We start from the raw sequence: 19470 nt of genomic DNA, 5'->3' as shown, positions 1-19470 counted from the left end.
TGGAGGTAGAGGCAAGAGGTTCGTCATGAGTTCAGTGGTAACCTGCTCTATAGAGTGAGTCCCAGGTCCACTAGGATTATATAGCAAGATCTTATCTCCAAAAGAAAGAAGGAAAAAGAGAAAAGAAAAACAGTTCAATTTGAGTTTTCTCCTAGAGGGAAGACATAGTCAACATATGAAACGGGGGCCTGGGAAGATGGCTTAAGCCTGCCTGCCAGCCTGAGTTGGCTATGTGGAACCCACTTTAAAACCAGATGTGCTGTCAGGCATGCATCTGCAATCCCAGCACTCCATGGCGAGAAAGGAAGTGAGACGGAACAATCAGTGGAAGGTTGAAGGCCAGCCATCCTGGAGAATGCTGGGTGGAACCAAGACTCCAACAGAATGAAAGGAGACAACCAGCTCTGAAGTGCTGTCCCCTGATTATAAACACTGCAGCGTGCATGCGCTGCTACACACACACACACACACACACAAATAAATAATTTTGGAGACTTACGTTTGTAATTATGCATAGGTGTCTGTATAGAAATGTACACACAGGTGCCCTCAGACCAGAGGTGTTGGATCCCCTAGAACTGCAGTGACTCACAGTTGTGAGCCACCTATTATGAATGCTAGAAATTGAACTGGGGTCCTCTGGAGAAATGGCAAGTGTTCTTAACCACTGAGCCATCTTTCCAACTCCAAATCATAACTTTTCTTTTTAAAGGAAACAGCGTAGGGCTGGGAATGTAACTCCGTAGGTAGAATGTTTGAATCTTTAGCATTCAAAAGGCCCTGGGATCCCTGCATAAAAGAGGGCGTGATGTATAGCAGCAGGTTATCCCGGTCTACATGTTTCTAACACAGCCTCAGTGGACCTTCTCAGAGAAAGAAAGAAAGGAAGACACGGAAAGAAACGGATTAGCGGTTTAGGGGACATAGCTCAGAGGCAGAGACAAAGGCCCTGGGTTCTCTCTCCAACACCAAAGGAAGTTTTCCTGTCGTAACGGTATCTTCTCTTCTTTCCTATCATGATTACACAGCCCAAGTTGTTACATCGCGTTGTGGAGCAGTTACAGAAAGTCCATTTCATTACAGACACTCTGTCGAAGGGCGAAACGAAGTTCATGGTAAGTGTTCACACTCATCTGTGGCTGAAGTTCATGGTGAGTGTTCACACTCACCTGTGGCTGAAGTTCATGATGAGTGTTCACACTCACCTGTGACTTAAGTTCATGGTAAGTGTTCACACTCACCTGTGGCTTGTAGCTTTCTGTCACTGTCATAGATAGCTATAGGGTGTGGTGTGCACACCTTTAATCCCAGCACTCAGGAGGCAGAGGCAGGGAGATCTCTGAGTTCGAGGCCAGCCTGGTCTACAGAGTGAGTTCCAGGACAGCCAGCGCTACTTACTTAGATTGACCCTGCCTCAAAGCAACAACAATAAAAACAAATAGCATAACTCTGAGAGCTTGGTAAAAGTAATTATCAGTCTTCACTCTCAGAGCTCCTTTCTGAATATTTTAGTAAAGGGTTTTTCTCTAAACTCTTTGTCAATAATTTGATTCATCAAAATAAATATTAGGCAGAATTTGCTCTTTAAAAATATTCACATTGATTGGCACACAGTACTTTCTTAAAATAGTAAATGGTTTCCTATCCTCTGACTCAGAAGTTTTTTGAGTGAGGCTAGAATTGCCTGATTAGGAGCCTGTGACCCAGTGGAGGGAGAGAGGGAATCCAGGTTTATCACAGGACACGCTGGAGAAGAACCGTGTGCCAGGAGCAGTTAGAAGGGACACTTGTAGAGAGTTCCCTGAGATCCACTGTGTCAACTGTCAGAAGTCTGTGGACTTTGGATTGAGAAGTTAACCCAGCACTCAGGTTGAGGCAGAAAGATTGCCATGAGTTCAAGTCCTGCCTAGGCTACATAGTGAATTCCAGGCCACACCAGGCCACAGAGTGAGAAAAAAAAGAACCCCAAGGTGTAGCAAATATGTTAAGGACAGATGCATCTCTCTGAATAAGAAAATAGGAATGCTATTGGAAATCTAGGTCCAAAATTCTTGCTGTTTTTCACTGGCTTACCTCTACTCTGTTTACTCCATGCTGCACTTTTCCCATGTCACATGACTGAAAGGCAAGTATTCTTTCTGAGCATGAACATGCTAAGCCTTGTGAGAGCCTTGACACTTGGACTTGACAGGGATGTGAGCTGAAGTACAAGATAATGACGGAGAAAGACAAACTGCAGCGTTATAAAGTAGAGTGGTGGTTCCCGGGCAGGAGAGGGGAAGTGGGGCGGCATTGTTTAGTTACCTAGTAACAACTAACTAGGTGGGATAGATTAGCACACTGCAGACATGGATGATGACTGGACAGCGTGTGAAGCCCCCAGTGCCTAAGAACTTTCATGCTGTGTGTACTGAACCGCAGCACTATCAGGTCATTAGCTACGGTGATGCTAACGGACTGTGATCATGGATTGCTTAAGTAAGTCACCGCCTTTTCTAAAGAACTTCGAGAAATCTATTAAAATGTGCCTGTCTATTAACTATCTGGAGATAAAGATCTTGAATGTGTCAGATTTTGAGGTCTTACTCTGTGTCCAGAAGTATACGCACATGTGAGTTGGCAGAGAAAATAGGCTTTGGGGACCAGTCACATGGCTCAGCAGTTAAAGTGCTTACTATAAAAGCCTATGGTTGAGTTTGATTCCTGGGATCCACATGAAGGTGTGAGGGGAACCAACTCCCAAAAGTTCTCCTCTGGCTCCCACACTTCCACGGGTGTGCTTGTACACACACACACACACACACACACACACACACACACACACACACACACAATATCTAAAGAAAGTAAATGAGACTTAAGGGAAGCCTTGGGGTGAGGGGAGTTATTCACTCGGACGTTTGTCTAGGGGAAGTGACCAACAGTGACCTGAGTGATGGGTGTGAACTAAGCTGTCAAAGAAGTTACAGCCTCCAGACTCCTGAAGAGAGATGGACTGCACAATGGATGGATGTAGTTATTGATTTGGGGAGAGGAGTCTTAATCAGGTGATTCTAATACCTTTTGTTGCTGCAATGACTGACTGATTTCAAAGATAGGCCTATCTGGGGCTTATTAAATAACCTTCAAAACCTGGGTTTCAGGCCGGGCGGTGGTGGCGCACGCCTTTAATCCCAGCACTCGGGAGGCAGAGCCAGGCGGATCTCTGTGAGTTCGAGGCCAGCCTGGGCTACCAAGTGAGTTCCAGGACAGGCACAAAGCTACACAGAGAAACCCTGTCTCGAAAAACCAAAAAAAAAAAAAAAAAAACCTGGGTTTCTACCAGGTCTGGTGGCTGTCTTAGTTCCTTTTCCTAATGCTGTGATTACCTGATTACATAATTTTAAAAATAATAACAACAATGGCAAAAGCAATTGAAAGGAGACCGTTTTTCTTTGGCTCGTGGTTCAAGGATATAGTCCATCAGAGTTAGGACTTGAGGCAGCCATCATGTAACACCTGCACTCAGGAAACAGAACAAGGAATGCTTATGCTCAGCTCACTCTCCTTTTTCTATGGTCCAGAACCTAGGCCCAGAGAATGGTGCTACCCACAGTGGGCAGGTCTTCCCACCTAGTCAAGATACTCTTCCACAGTCATGCCCAGAGTCCTGTATCCCAAGTGATTAGAGATGTCATCAAGTTGACTGTTGAGATTAGTTACCACAGTGGTTCATGCCTATAATCCCAGCAATAGAGAAACTAAAGCAGGAGAATTGCCAGTTTGAGGCCACCCTAGGCTACATAGGAAGTTCCAGGCCAGGCTGTCCTGGTTGGGTTTTGTCAACTTGACATTCACCTAGACATAGCTGAGAAGAGAGATTTCTGGGGCGGGGAGGGGGTGGGAGAGGGGGGCCGACAGACAGGGTCTCTAGTCCTGGCTTGCCTGAAGCTTGATATGTAGACCTCAAACTCACAGAGAAAACAGAATCTTAATTGAGAAAATGCTTCCGTAAGACTGGTCTATAGGCAAGACTGCGGGCATTTTCTTGGTTAATGATTGATGTGGGAGGGCCCAGTTCACTGTGGATGATGTCACACCCTGGGCTGGTGGGCTTGAGTTAAATAAGAAAGCAGGGTGAGCAAGCCACAAAGAGCAAGACAGTAAACATTGATCCTCTGTAGGCTCTGCTTCAGCTCCTGTCCTGACTTTCCTCCATAACAGAATGTGAGCTGGGAGCTGTAAGAGGAAAGAAATCTTCCTAAGTTTCCGTTTGGTTTTGTGTTTCCTTACAGCCATAGAAACCCTAACTAACACAAGCCAGTCTGGGCTATACTATACTGTCTCAACAAAAAACAAAAACTCAGCTGTCTAAGATAGTAGTAATCGAATCCTCTGCAAACCAGCACATTCTAGATTATTTCTTTCATTCAAGATTTTAATTTTTTTTAATGTGTGTGTAAGTGCTTTACATGTGTGCATTTGCACAGTGTGTGTGTAAGTGCTTTGCCTGCATGTGTGCATTTGCACAGTGTGTGTCCCTGGTGCTTGTGGAGGTCAGAAGAGGGTGTCAGGTTTCTGGAATTGGAGCTACAGACTGTAAACACCATGTGGGTCTTGTGGACAAAAGCTCGCTGCTCCTAGAAGAGCAGCAAATGCTCTCAACTCTGAGCCATCTCTCCAGCCCACTATGTTATTTTATAAAAGCACAGTGTTTAGATTGTTGAGCTGTTCTTGATAGAAATGTAATCCTTGGAAACAGCAGTCATTTCCTCTGCAGTTGGATGTCTCTTTAGATAAGAGCGCTTCCATTCAAGGGACGGCACAAGATATCTGGACTGCTCCAAGGACTGGAAAGGGTTTACTAGACACTAGGCGTGAAACAAGAATCCATGCGATCTAAGAATTTTACAGTAACACAGAGGAATTCCTTAACATTCCCACATCAAAAAATAAAACTAGTCTTGAGGAAAGGAACAAAGCAGTTGAAGCCCAGTTTCTGATGACAAAAAACGAGCCTGTGCATCCAGACATCCTTAGCTGCAACTGGGCACCTCTTGATGATTCCAGCTGGAAACCACCATACTGGTCCACTTGAAGGTCAAGTTGAGACAGAACTTGTTGATGCCAGGGAGGGTATGTTTCCTGTTATGAAGATGAGTGTGTTTCATTAAACTTCCAGCTAGAAGAGCAGCTAAAGAAAATACCCATTTCAGATCAGACTTTTCTGTTTTGCTGAGTGAGATAGCATGGCCTTTAGCGACACATTATCTTGTACATTAGATCTCTATATTGTTCTTAGACTATGACAGTCGGCACTTGTAATTGGAAATATGGTGGTTTGGGTTGGAGAGATGGCTCAGCACTTCAGAACAGTGTATGTTCTTCCAGAGGGCCTGAGTTCAATTCCTGGCACCTATATCAGGTGGCTCTCAACTTACCTATAACTCCAGCTGCAGGGGGTCCAACACCTCGGCCTCTGGGTGTCTGCATTTCTGTGCATATACACACACACACACACACACACACACACACAAATTTTTTTTAATTTTAAAGTAATATAGTGAAGTTTGTAGCTCATTTTACATATGTTTTAGTAATTGTCCTGTCCAGAAAATTTGACCATTTTTTGGAAAAGGAAAAGCTGATAAAACTTAACTAGGGTGTCTGGAGAGATGGCTCAGAGGTTAAGAGCACTGGCTGCTCTTCCAGAGGTCCTGAGTTCAATTCCCAGCAACCACTTGGTGGCTCACAGCCATCTATAATGAGATCTGGTGCCCTCTGATGGCATGCAGGCATGCAGGCAGAACACTGTATACGTAATAACTAAATAAATCTTTAAAAAACAAATAAACAAGCAAACAAACAAACAAAAAACAACTTAGAAAACGATAGAAGCAGAGAGATATATCAGTGGTTAAGAATGCATAGTGACCTGGTGGTGGCACACACCTTTAATAACAGCACTCAGTAGGCAGAGACAGGTAGAACTCTGAGTTTGAGGCCAGCCTGATCTACATAGTGAGCTCCAGGACAGCCAGGACTATTACACAGAGAAACCCTGTCACTAAAAAAAAAAAAAAAAAAAAAATCAAGAAAAAGCATGCGTATGTTCTTGCAGGAGACCAGAGTTGGGTTCCAGCACCCACTAGGGTGGCTCACAGCTGCCTGTAACGCTAGGGGCAGGTGTCCAATGCCTCTGGCCTCTGTGGACACCTGCACTCAATTATCCACCTCCACCACATTTACAGAGATGTCAGAAAACCCAGACTACTTCACCCTTTACTTCATCTAATAAGAGGGGTTTTTAATAATCAGATCCCCCCGTCTTACTGGCTCAGCTCTGTCCCACTGCCTCTACATTACCTTTGTCAAGTCGGTAGCCCTAGAACTCAAAACTGTCATCTGCCAGTAATCCCCGGACCTGAGGCCCTTCCCACGTGTACATGGTTAAAAATTAAAAATCTTTAACAAAAAAAAAAACCTGTAAAAGTATAATGAAAACTCAAGTGTAGAGAAGAAAGATGATCCAATAATCTTGTCTTTAATTTTTATTATCGTTGTTTTGTCTCTTCTATGTCATATAAACTCTTCTTGAGTAGTCTTCGTCTGTAATATCCCGCTTGCCTTGTGAGTCAGATGATCTTCTGTTTTTCGAGTATTACTGGCAGCTTTCTCTCAGTTTGTTTGCTTTGTGCCTAGTCACTATTTATTGCGGTTCTTTTTCCTATTTGTTTTGACCTCCGTCTTTCATGCTGGGTGCTTTCCTTGACTAATCTCTAGTTTAGAACCTGCAAAGGCTAACTCCTAGAAGCAGAATCCTCATTGGCCCTCCCTGTGGTTCGTTAGTTACTCTGAATACAGTGAGAAGGTTAAGGTCGTACATCCTGCCCTGGGCACGCCATATCATATCAGAAACATGTCTTACTACAGTGTCCAATTCACTGACTAATAATAATGTTTACAAACCACAGAGAGGCTTCTCACGGGCTGTGGTTCACCTTGCAGTTTCCGTCCCCCGCTGGTTAAATGAAATGCTAACAGAGCCACCTAGGGAGTTGCTGGGAGTGGACAGACCTGAGTAGTCATGGGGTCAGGCCGAGCTGCAGAAGCACCAGGACACCCAGGGCAGGGCCCAGGACTAGGTGTGGAGGGAGGGACCGGCAGGTGAACACATCGGAGACGATGGGAATGTCCCATCAAGCAGTGGAGTCCATCCTTTGACACGTGCCCAGTAGTGACGCAACAAGTCAGTGGGACGCTGGTTGATTGACGTTTCAGGCCTGGATTCCTGGCATAGTTTTAACAATCCGTGTGCCCATATGTTTCCAGTCTTCTTGGTAGGTTTACAAGTGAGACTTTTTCACCTGTAGGAGTGAGTCTGTCCCTCATGGGTGGTACTGGGCAGGGGGGCGGTCTCTCGGTGCCCAAGGGAGTACAGTTGTGCTGCCTCTGCATTTGTACTCGGAATGGAGCCAAATGCTGCTTCTAAGATGGAGTCACCCAGGGCAAGAGTCACTCAGGGCAAGGCAGTCTGAAAGCCACTGTCCCACACAGCCTAGAGCAGCACAGTGAGTGTATAGGACGCAGCCTGGTCTCCATGCAGAGCTCAGAGATGCTGCTACGACCGAAGTGCTCAGAACCCCAGGACTGCTGCTCACGTTCACGTTTACGCTGTCTAAACTTTCTTCGAAATCTCCATGTAGGGTGTTTGCCAGCTTCCCAGCAAAAGTGATGGAAAGGAATATCCACACAGAAGAATTGACATCAGGTATGATGACTCAGATTGTGTTTGTTGGAGCCTTTTCACTCGTCTGCTTAAGGTTACATACATAGGTAGAGCCACCTTTATTAAGGGATGATCAATTCCTATGACATACAGTGTTGACGGAACTGTGTCCAGAATGGGGAACATCCCCAGATGCCATCTTCTCCAGATTTGCCCCTCAGCAGAACACCGGCCATAGCTGAAGTGCTCTCCCGTGCTGTAATGAGTAGATGCTACTGTTCATTCATACACACCTTTATTACTTCGTGGTGTGTAGCTGAGTTTGGAGGTAAAAGCCCAGGCTCTAGTAGCCTGGACTCAGCTGCCTGTCCTCATACGTCAGATAAAGACAAGTACTGGTGAGAAGCTTGGAGAGATGGTCTCCTTGTGTCTGCTCCGGGAAGGACCGATACAAGCTGCTGACATCCCAGCTCTAAATGGGGAAGAATTGGAGCAGGGACCAAGGGAGGCGAGGCGTGCACAGTAAGCAGTCTGGAAAGGGTGTGGCCCTAGGTCCATCACTGTCTGCTCTGGTCCTGCAGACTAGTCCATGTGGTTCTTGAGAGATGGTCATTTCTGCTCCCGAGTGCAGCCGCAGCCTCCTGAGTGATTGCCCTTGTCAGAAGGAGGACCTGCGCTATTTGAGGGTCCCCCATTCTGGAACCCCAAGTGACTCAAGAGGCTAGGGACAAGGGTTAGAGTAGAGCAGAACGCACAAGACGAAGGCAGTCTTGGTTTTAGGTGCCCTGTGGGTCCATAGGAAGGAAGAGCAGCTTGCAGCAGCCGTAGTGACCAGTTGCAAGCCTGGGTCATGAGACAGTCATCAAACATCAGCCTAACGCCCTGCTTTTCTTAGGTTATGGGGCCACATAGACTTACTGTAGGTATTCTGATTTTACTGATTTTAGAAAACCTGTAGTTGCTAAACCTGAAATATGTGGTTAAAAACAATTTTCCCCTCTAAGGTTGATCCCCAAAGATCAGTATTACTGTGGTGTTCTCTACTTCACCGGGAGTGACATCTTTAATAAGAATATGAGAGCTCACGCCCTAGAAAAGGGCTTCACAATCAACGAATACACCATCCGCCCCTTGGGGGTTACTGGTGAGTGTCTGTGACTGCCTTAGCAATAATTCTTTCATCCAGAGAGACAGTTGTTTCCGAAGATGTTTTAGCTGGGGTTGTAAGCATATGCCATTGTGCCTGTAATCCCAGCCTTGGGGGGTCTGGAGGTTGGATCAGCCGTGGCTACTCAGCAAGTCTGAGGGCAGCCTAGGCTACGTGAGCCCCCCTCTCAAAAATGAGGTGTTTTAAGATAATAAACAGTTTTCTAAGAAGACTTTTAGTGATCCTGCCATTTAATTGTAGCTCCTTTCTGTTTTTAATCCCACAGGAAATAAAAGATACTTTTAAGGCCTCAGTTGATGGTGAATAAGGCAAAAGTCATTTCCAGCTCTGTTAGAATAGACACAGCGTAGCTGGGACAGTGTTTGCCTTGCATATATGAGGCCCTGGGTTTGACCCCGGCGAAGCAGGAGGAAAAGGATTAATCCTTCTTAGCTACTTAGGGTGCTCATTAAAAGATCTTACTGATCTAAAAGGTTTTATTTTGCTATATCTCTGAGACTTGTGAAGACCTCCCCAAGTTCTCTTAGGATCACTGAAAACTGCTGACTGAGACTATAGCAGTTAATAGAGCATGTTCTTAGCATGTTATAAGGACCTAGGTGCCATCCCCACCACCCCCACACCCATAGGGGAGAATAAAACAAAAATTTACAGAATAGTTCCTAGGTAATGATTTTCACCTCATGCTTTACGATTTAAAGCGTAGGTGAGATGACTCGGCAGGTGAGCCCTTCCCAAAGCCTGTGCTGATTCCTGGGACCCACGTGGTGGAAGGAGAACGGGTTCCTAAAATCCGTTATCTTCCACACGTGCCCCCTGAGGCACACACATACCCACAGGTAGACATACACATGTTTACACCACACACACAAAATTAGTAAGTGAATATGGTGGTTTTTAAAGTCAGGATTGATTGATCTCTGTAGATCTTGTTTAACATGTCACAGTCTACTGTGTAGTTGACTAACAGTGTCAACTGGGAGAATGGAGTTTACCGTTTTGTCCTAATGTTACATAAAGCAGGGCTTCTATCTCATGTAGACTGGAGCATTGCTTTTCACATTTAAACATGCATGCAGTTCACTTAGGTCCTCATTAGATGTGAGTTCTATTTCATAGGCACTCAAGCATCTGAATTTCATTTCATTGATTTAATTTTGGAGACACCTGCCTCAAGAGTCCATAATTCTGGTAAACTTCTAAGTGATGCCATTACTGCTAGCTTAAGAACCATAGTCTGAGTTGAAAAAAAAAACCCCTCAAGACTATTGTATGACGGTACAGTAGAGATCGAGAAAAAAAAGGAAATCATGAGCTAGGGTGGCTTTCCTGGCCACTGCCAGGATACCCGGTCTCTGTTAGCACTGGTAACTTGTGACAGAACATGCATGCAGCATGCAGGCCCGTGTCAGAAAGTGGAGGCAGGCCGGCAGGAACTTCTTCCAGGCGCCTTAGTTACTTTCCCTGTGCTGGAAATGGAGAGTTGTTCATGCTGAGTCAGCCTGAACCACTGATAGAGTCCCGCAGGCCAGGTGAGCTCAGTCTGCGGTAACCAACTTCTCAAACTAGTTCCTTTTCCTTTTTTCCTACCTGCAGGAGTTGCTGGGGAGCCCCTTCCAGTGGACAGCGAGCAGGACATTTTTGATTACATCCAGTGGCGCTACCGGGAGCCCAAGGATAGAAGTGAATGATGACACACACACACACACACACACACACACACACACACACACACACACACACACACACACACCCGGCATATCCCACTCGGAGTCCTAATTTATTTCTTAACCTTTGCTATGTAAGGGTTCTGGTGTTTTTAAGTGATTGCTTCTTCTCTGTGCTTACCATGTACTGTAATCAATAAAACTCTTGAGCTATTGTAGGATACTGATTTTCTTAAAAGCAAGCGTGCTTAAATTTAATGTTATGTTTATGAGCACAGCTTACCATGGGCTTAGTAGAGGAAAGTAAGAGCCGAGGTGATAGGAAATGTTCAGTGGAATTTTTATTTCTGCCTTACATTGCAACCATGTTCTCCTCTACTGTCTCGTATTTACTCTCCACAAGTCACTTGGCTTTCCCAGGGGCTGCCTCTGGAAGCTGGTTCAATATTCTCAGGAAACTGGGGGCTGCCAGGCGTGACGGCGCACACCCTTATCCCAGCACTCAGGAGGCAGAGATGGGCAGTTCTCTGAGTTCAAAACCAGCCTGGTCTACAGAGTGAGTTCCAGGACACCAGAGCTACAATGGTGAGACCCTGTCTAAAAGAGAGAGAAGAAGCAAGGGGCCTGCATCAGTGAACCTTTTTTGTTTGGCCCGTTTTCTGTTTGCAGTACGAACTAGTAACCAGAAGACTAGGTGTGGGCTTCATCTCAGAAGCAGCAGCCCTCCACCTGAAGTGACTCGTGACTATGGGGACGGGCACATTCACTAGTTTGTTTGGTAGGCAGTTACTGTATATCAGAAGATCATGTTGTATGTTGTATACCCACATACAATTTCAATTTTTAAAAAAGATTTATTTGAACAGATTGATTGGCTGTATCAGAATTGTTTTATTGTAGAATCATGTCAGTATTCTAGACAGGAGGAAAAAAGCCAAAAGCAGTTCACAGTGTAGCACCCCATAGTACTCTGGTGGCTGTGTGTTTCAGTTGCCGGATTTGGTGTTATATATATGCTATGTGTGGTGGTGCTCGTCAGTAATCCCAAGCCTGGAGCGTAAGAGGATCGTGAGTTTGAGGCCAGCCTGGGCTACATAGCTTACTTTGAGACCCTGTCTCAAAACTCCTCCCCCTACCCCAAAAAGTGGAGATGGAGGCAGGCGGATCTCTGTGAGTTCAAGGCCAGCCAGGCTGACAGCAAGTTCCAGCCCAGCCAGGGCTACACAGTGAAGCCCTGTCTGAAAACCAAAATAAAAACTAACAATAATAAAATTAGTGTCTTGCTGTGTGAGCGCGAGGAGTCCCATGTTTTTACAACTCACATTCTTTGGCACACTCTTAGCCTTGTCTCTTGCCGGTTACCAGTCGCCTGACTTCGACACGACAGTCCAGGACCACAGTCGCAGCGCTGGAAGATTTCCGGGGCTTGGGCAGTGTCTTTATACCCTCTCCTGGAGCAGACTTGCCCCTCTAGTAGAACTGGCTTGCAAATTTTTGTCCAAAAATGTCGAGCACAGCAAAGTCCTGGGCCACAGTCGGAAGTTCTCAGACAGCTTTCTCCCTCCTGTCCTGTAACGGGTCAGACACGGGTTTTAGTGGCAAATGGGCGGCATTGCTATGGCAGCAGGTGGGTTAAGGGGGTGCGTGTTGTTCTAGTGGCATGAGTTTGGGGATCTAGGAATGAAGGCTAAAAATAGCAACAGCCAACAGGACCCATGGGTCTCACACAATGAGGGGAAATTCTAGCCCTGCCTAGAATAATAATAGTAATAGTTACTATTGTTATTATTTGTCTACTAAAGTCAAGGCATCAAGAAGGGATTCCCAGGCCTGGGAAATAAGCAGCACTCCACGAAGCTTTGCTAATGTAATTTTCGGTGAATGTGGGATCCTTTTCTTACACAGGGAACAGCCAGCCCAATGGCATGAGCAGGAAAAGCCACTTTGCCATATCACTTTCCAATAGTCTGTTATCTCAAAGACTGGAATTTGAGACTTTAAAATCACCAAGTGTGGCAGCAAACCCCTTTAATCCCAGCAGAGGCTGTTGGATCTCTGAGTCCCAGACTAGCCTGGTCTCCATAGTGAGTACCAGGCCAGCCAGAGCTGCATAGACCCTATCTTGAAACAACAACAATCCATTTTGTATGTTGTACAAGGTTGGAGTGAATGTATTTATTTTCATCTGCTTTGTATGCCGAGGCTCTAGAAATGGGAAGTGGCACTTGGTATACCCCAAGCATAGTGAATGTGTGTGTGTGTGTGTGTGTAATTGAACACTGGAAGTTTTTCTTCCTAAGCACCTATTACTAGGGGCTTGCCCTGTCCTGGCCAGCAGAGTCTCATGAGTTGTTCCAAGAGCACAGGTATGGGATGGAAAAGAAAGCTAGTTTTAGCCTGTGGGGCTGGGAGAGAGAACATGGTTTTTAAAATAAAATCTGCTCAGAATGATGGCCTTACCCTTACTGCTTTGTGATTTCTTAGCACTGGGCTTCCCCTGAAGTCTGTTTTCCTCTGTGGGCCATTTGCTGGTTCCTTCTGCATAGGTACCAACTTGCTCCTCAGTGTTTCTGTCCATTACTGGCCTTGTGTCTTCCACAGCAGTGCAGACATCTGAGGGACAGACAACCAGCTTTAATTAGCGTTACTAACCGAGGCCCAGAAATACAGGCATGCAGTTACCGGATTGCTAATTTGGTAGCACCTCTACCTTCCATTCTACAATATTTTATATTTCTGACACACTATATGTCTCATACACACATGTATGTGAGCGTACATATATGTTTACATACAGCAAATAAAATAATTGATTAATAAAATGGAAGTGGAAATGGAAAGATTCAAACCAGTCTACCTTGAACCTGTCCTTTAAAATCATTTTATTCATGTCACTGGTAAAAGGTGTTGACAGGTAATAAATTGTTTCATCAAAAAAGACAGCTGTACAAATTTACTTCACCCAGATCCAAGAACACCCTAGGACCTGCCTCCCACGGACTGTCCTGGCCTATGTGACTCCAATGATGCCTTCAGATTGCAGCCCCCGTGGCTTGGAGTCCCAGCTTTGCTCACCATTCACACAGACCGTTCCTGGGCAGCACATGGCACTCCTCTGGCACCTCCTTCGAACTCGGCGGCATGTGGCACAGAATGACTTGTCATCATGCAGCTCGAAGCAGAATTTTCCTACGTTACAGTCCTTGTCTGATGCACACTGTGAGCCCTGTGAAGGAAAACTTGTCACAGGCTGGCAAACCCAATGAGACCTAAGAGGTCTTTATCCAACCCGTGGGTTGGGGTAGGGGTGGGGGAATGTTGAGGTGTTGTGGCAAGTTTTGGGCACCATCTTAATTTTTCAGGGTAATTAGTTTTCTCCAAAAAAGAGGATATCAAACTACCTGTGAGAAGACCTTGGTTGCTACGGAGCTTGTGTTTGAAAACTTGTCTTTAATCAATTATGAACCAACCATGCTCCATCCCGGTTTACTTCAAAACCCAGAATTTAATACTCTCGTGATCTTCATGAAAAGTTTTTCCTATGTCTCTTACAGATGACAGATCTATGACAGACGGTCCCACTGTCACGCACCCACTCCTCCCCAGCTGTCCTTTGTTACGTGTACAGTGTACACACCACATATAGTGTAATGTATAGTATGCATAAATGATAGCAACCCCTAAAACAATTCTGCCAAGTAGATTATTACAATAATGTGTCATGTCCTAATACGTTTAAGTCTTAATTCCTACATACGTGCTGTGTAGCCTTGGTCCAAATTCTTGTCTTCACTGCTGAATAGAAAGCTATGCCTATCTCAGGTTGTGAGGAAGACAAATGATCATCAAGGCCTAGCACATGGTACCGCTTTCATTATACACTGATTTGTAGACAAATTCAGAAAAAAAAAAAAAAAAAGAAACCCACTTTATTGCCTTTAGCTTTCCCTGGCTTTTTGAGAGGTTTCATCTGCAGTCCAGGTTGGCCTCTGGCTCACTCTCAGCTCCCTATTCTGCATTCTCTGCCTCCGGAGTGATAGGATTACAGGTCTGTGCTAATAGTCAATGACGAGAGAAAATGGATTTCCTTGCAACCTCAGTCCTGCATCAGTTCACATAGAGGTGAGGGTGTCCTGCCTGATACAATGTTACCATTGCAGTTGGTCTCAGAGTTGCCTCGCTCTGGCTGCACTTACCTTCCCAGCACCTTGCACATCAGTAGAGCTCTTGATGTTGTTGAAATCCAGAACCAGAGCTCCCAGGGGTGAACAGAACCAGCTGAGTCCAAGCAAGGCCACCAGTACCATCCTTCAGTCACTCAGGTCTCTCCGGAGTTCCCAGTACCCCTTGCGTCTTCTGAGGCTAGGCTGAGTGGTCCTGCGTGCAATGTGCAAGTCGCCTGCAGCAGCCTTTTCTGAAAGAGAAGCGAATCTGCCCAAGGACTGTGTGTTAAATGAGACAGGCCGGGTCTGACCAGCATGCTTTTCTGAAACTATTTATAGCCAGATGTGGCCCCTCTTCTCCCTTACAACCCACTTGTTTCCTTCCTCTTTACCCCACACAGGCTACAACAGATCCCTTCAAATCTTTGATCAATAGTTCAAAACAAGGACTCAGTGGAAGGAGACCAGAAGCAGGGCCACAGCGGTGGCTCCTCCAGGCAGGAATCCCTCTTAATTATCGCATATCAAAGTCAGTTCAAAGGGCTCCCAGGAGAGAAGGATGTTGGTATCAAAGGCAGTCCCGATAATCACCTGCATTTCCGACCCTCAAACCTTTGGGAGGAGGGGCAGACTAAGATGTGTTTTCACAGCTAATGTACTCAAAGAAAGAATGACTCACATTAGCCAATATGCTATTATAGATGTTTAAAAGAAATAAAACAAAATAAAACTAATTATTGAATCTACTCTGAAGTCTAAGGTGGAGAAGAGTGCCTGTTCCTTAGCCCTGACATCTGCGCTCGAAAGTCCCAGTAGCTTCCGAAGTGTGACTATGGGATCACTTGCTCTGTTCAGATAAGTGTCACTTGGGAAATCACTCTTCTTACAATGAAAGCTGAGCTGTTTGAAGTCAGAGGTATTTTATTAGAAAAATAATGGAGTATGTAAACATCTGGCCTTATTTTCAAATATCTTAATTACTTTTTAAACTGATTTTTTTAAAAAGCATAATTGCTGGGCGGTGGTGGCGCATGCCTTTAATCCCAGCACTTGGGAGGCAGAGCCAGGTGGATCTCTGTGAGTCGAGGCCAGCCTGGGCTACAGAGTGAGATCCAAAAGAGGCGCCAAAACTACACAGAGAAATCCTGTCTCAAAAAACAAACAATAATAATAATAATAATAATGTAAAATAAATAAATAAATAAATAAATAAATAAGCATAACTTAGCACCTATACTCCCAGTACATGGGAAGGGGGGGCAAAAGGATCAAGAGTTCAAGATTAGCCTTGGCTACATAGCAAGTTGGACCCTGTCATAAGAAATAGTAATTTTTAATTATGCACACACAGTGGGGGTGAGGTTGTGCATGTGAGTGCAGTGCCCGAGGAGGCCAGAAGAGGGCATGAGAGCCTGAGGAGTTGGAGTTACAGGTGGTAAGCTGCCTAATGTTTGTTCATTACTGAGCCATCTTTCCAGCCCCTACATTGAATTTTGTTTGTTTGTTTGTTTTCTTTTATTTTCGTTTTTTCAAGACAGGGTTTCTCTGTGTACCCCTGGCTGTCCTGGAACTTGCTCTGTAGACCAGGCTGGCCTTGAACTCACAGAGATCCTCCTGCCTCCACCTCCTCAAGTGCTGGGATTAAAGGCATGAGCCACCACTGCCCAGCTTCCAAAATTGAATATTTAAAACGTCTGCTTTGACCTTTTCTCATATATAAAAATTTTATTTTGAAATGTAGTCTTGTGTTGCCCAGGCTGCCCTCAAACTCCAGGCTCATCTCCCTGCCTCCACCTCTGAGTCGCAACCGCCAAAGCTACCTTGGGCTGGCAGAGAAGTGGAGGGAGTACCTGGGTGGTTGGTGTGCTTCTCAGTGTTTGGAATACTTTCAAGAGGAAACAGACCAGATGTGGGAAGCAAAGGCCTTTTAGTTCTCTTCACGCTTGTCATTCTTTTCCGTGGGGACTCAGCCCACGACCGTCTAAAATCTAACAAGGCAGGGGCCTGGAGAGTTGCCATTAAGGGAACTGGCTGCTCTTGCAGAGGACCTGGGTTCAATTCCCAGCACCCACATGGAGGCTCACAACAGTCTGTAACCCCAGTACCAAGGAATCAGATGCCCTCTTCTGACCTCTTTAGGTAGCAAGCCGGCACATATGTGGTGTTCATACACAAAGACAGGCGAAACATTTGTACATAAGACAATAAAATCTTTAAAAATGAAATAAAATCTAACAAGACCAATTTTCTGTTAGGTGGGGAGGGCCCCATGACTTCACTGGCTCCTTCCAGCAGGACACTCTGACACAGCCAGGGACTCCTATGACATGCTGTGGTAGTTGGGAGTTCCCCAGCAGGCCTCTGCTCTCAAGCTGCGGGGTGGGGTGGGGGGCTCTTTCTGTACAGCCCCCTTCCAGGCAGCTCAGCGATGCTCCTGGGAGCTCCTCCTCTCTATTTTATACAAGCATCATTTGCACTGCTAACATCAAAACCCTCGCTCGGGTAGTTCAATAAGCGTGGGAGTAGGGGAGTTAGTGAATCCATTTTGAAGGTACAAAATCAGGACCCAGGGAAGAACTCCAGCTGCCTTTTGCGTGCTGGTTCTGCTTCCTGCCCCCTCCTGAACTGCAGAGCATGTCAGGGAACCCAAGGCTTTGGGGTACACACAGGAGAAAGATGGATAGAAAGGAGATCCTGTGACACAAACCAAGTTCTTGTGACCGACTGTTGGAAATAAACTATGTAACTGAGGATCTGGAGTCTAGAAGAGTCTAGGATGGATGGTGGTGTCCTTTTATTATGACAAGCACTGAAAAGTCTAATGCAGGCATAAATAACTTCAGAGGGGACACCGTATACACCTTCTAGAGAAAAAGGTGTGTGGTCACAGGACAACTAATATTTGAGCTGATTTTTGAGGGATGTAGGTTAAGAGGCAGGTGGCAACCAGGGAGTGGTGACATGTGCCTTTAATCCCAGCAGGTGGATCTCTGTGAGTTCGAGGCCAGCCTGATCTATAGCGCAAGTTCCCAGACAGTCAGGGCTACACAGAGAAGACCTGTCTCAAACAAACACACAAACAAACAAACAAAGGCTCACAGTGGTGATGGTTGATGAGGGTTCTTGTTCTGGATAGAAGTATTCCAGGCTGGAAAGGAGATTTGGGGAGTCGGGATAACAATGTGATTTGAGGAAAGCTCTCCAAATTATCGCCTTGGTTCTAATATTGAGATGTGAGATTAACCACCATGCTTTCCGTGGTTAGCACTCTCCCCTCTCCTGAGCCAAGTGGCTACAGTGCCAGACCAGCACTGGAAAGTGTCTCTGTCTGACTGTCTGTCTGTCTCTGTCTCTGTCTATCTCTGTCTGTCTGTCTGTCTGTCTGTCTCTCATACACACACACACACACACACACACACACACACACTACTGAAGAAATGTGGACTTCAGAGTCAGGCAGATCCAATTCAGTCACCAGCCTGGCTCCCTGGCTCCATTTTCCGTTCCCCTGAACTCACGTCATAGCACTTAGAAAACGCTCCTCTAGTTGGCTACTTACTTGGTTTTTCACCTAGGCAGCAAGCCCTGAGAGGGTAGGGATCTCACGAATTGATCTTTGGAGCGTCAGACTTGAATACTAAGCACATAATAAAAGCTAAAAAAAAAAAAGCAGGATTTTGCACCATAGTCCAGGCTCCTAGGAAGTGGCAGCTTCAGCCTTCTTGGTTTCGGATCTTCAAGTGTGAACCACCATCCTTGACAAAGCTCTGAAACTTTTCATGTGACAAGCAACTGCAGAAATAAATAGGTTCGTGTGATCTTTCTGATGTGGGCAAGTTGCCAAGGCAACTTATGGAAGAATGAGTTTATTCTGGTTTATAGCTCCTTGGAGTCCATATGGCAGGGACAGCAGGGACAGCGGGACAGCGGGACAGCAGGACAGCAGGTATCAGACACAGCGACAAGAGCAGGAAGCTTAGACCTCACATTTTCAGCCACAAGCCCGACACAGAGAGAGCAAACTAGAAGCAAGTCTTTGACTCTCCAAGCCTGCCCCAGTGACATCCTTCCTCCAGAAAGGCCACACAACTTACCTCCCGAAACAGCAACCCCAACTGAGAACCAAGAGTTCAGATGCCTGGGGCCGTGGGGATGTTTCTGATTCAAACCACCACACCCGCACTCCTAAAACTCTAAAACATTTCTTACTACTGTGGTTTGGATGTTAAATGTCTTCCATAGGTTCATGTGTTTGAACAACTGGTCCCTAGTTGGTTGTGCTGTTCTGGAAGGTTGTGGAACCCGGAGGAGGTGGAGCCTTGCTGGAAGAAGTGAACCACTGGAGATGGATTTTTCGGTTTGGTAATATGGCCCCGTTTCTTGCCCAGTCTCAGCTTCCTGGCTATGGACAGACTGTGACTAGCCACCTCAACACTCTATCACTGTGCCTTCCCCACTGGGATGGATTCTATTTATCCTTGAAGCACAAGCTAAACAAACCCTCCCTCCCTCTTTTAAGTTGCTTCTTGTTGAGTCGAGATTGGTCACAGAAGTAAGAAAAGCCGAGGCTGTCCGTCTCTCAGGCCAGTGCTTTATACCACCAAGTAAATTCCAACAGCCAGCCATCACATTGCTTTGCTAGGCTTAATGCGGTTCAGCAGAGCAAACTCTCCCCTGACCTCAGGCCTCGCTTTACAACAAGGCTACTGTCTCTGGCTCTGAAAAGCCAGGGTCGTTTTAAGGAGAGTGGAAATACAAGGGCAG

General features: G+C 45.7%; 2 protein-coding genes across 2 annotated transcripts in view; one reads left to right on the top strand and one right to left on the bottom strand.

The window, feature by feature from the left end:
* Positions 1-10761, top strand: part of Polb (DNA polymerase beta) — a 32214-nt gene extending 21453 nt beyond the window's left edge. Inside the window, exons 11-14 of the mRNA XM_052751823.1 lie at positions 1029-1115; positions 7686-7750; positions 8713-8852; positions 10473-10761. Coding sequence (XP_052607783.1) covers positions 1029-1115; positions 7686-7750; positions 8713-8852; positions 10473-10567 — 387 coding nt within the window. The 3' untranslated portion in view covers positions 10568-10761. The remainder of the gene's footprint in view (positions 1-1028; positions 1116-7685; positions 7751-8712; positions 8853-10472) is intronic.
* Positions 10762-11555: 794 nt separating this feature from the next.
* Positions 11556-15389, bottom strand: Dkk4 (dickkopf WNT signaling pathway inhibitor 4). The gene is made up of 4 exons (XM_052751824.1): positions 14740-15389; positions 13619-13769; positions 13004-13156; positions 11556-12112 (listed from the first exon to the last, which is right to left on the bottom strand). Exons 1-4 carry the CDS (start codon positions 14848-14850, stop codon positions 11862-11864), a joined length of 666 nt encoding a protein of 221 aa, XP_052607784.1. The 5' UTR covers positions 14851-15389; the 3' UTR covers positions 11556-11861.
* Positions 15390-19470: the final 4081 nt, after the last annotated feature.

The sequence above is a fragment of the Peromyscus californicus genome, unplaced genomic scaffold (genome assembly GCF_007827085.1).
Source record: "Peromyscus californicus insignis strain IS unplaced genomic scaffold, ASM782708v3 Scaffold_23__1_contigs__length_62951481, whole genome shotgun sequence".
NCBI classification, from domain to species: domain Eukaryota; kingdom Metazoa; phylum Chordata; class Mammalia; order Rodentia; family Cricetidae; genus Peromyscus; species Peromyscus californicus.
This window is presented reverse-complemented; position numbering and strand designations above follow the sequence as displayed.

Bases quoted from the DNA above. Each gene is read 5' to 3' on its own strand.
- Dkk4 (XM_052751824.1), bottom strand. From the start codon at position 14,850: ATGGTACTGGTGGCCTTGCTTGGACTCAGCTGGTTCTGTTCACCCCTG. The intron at 13,770-14,739 runs GTAAGTGCAGCC...TTTCCTTCACAG, and splicing joins ATGTGCAAGGTGCTGGGAAG to GGCTCACAGTGTGCATCAGA. The intron at 13,157-13,618 runs GTGAGCAAAGCT...TCTGTCCCTCAG, and splicing joins AGGAACGGTCTGTGTGAATG to ATGTCTGCACTGCTGTGGAA.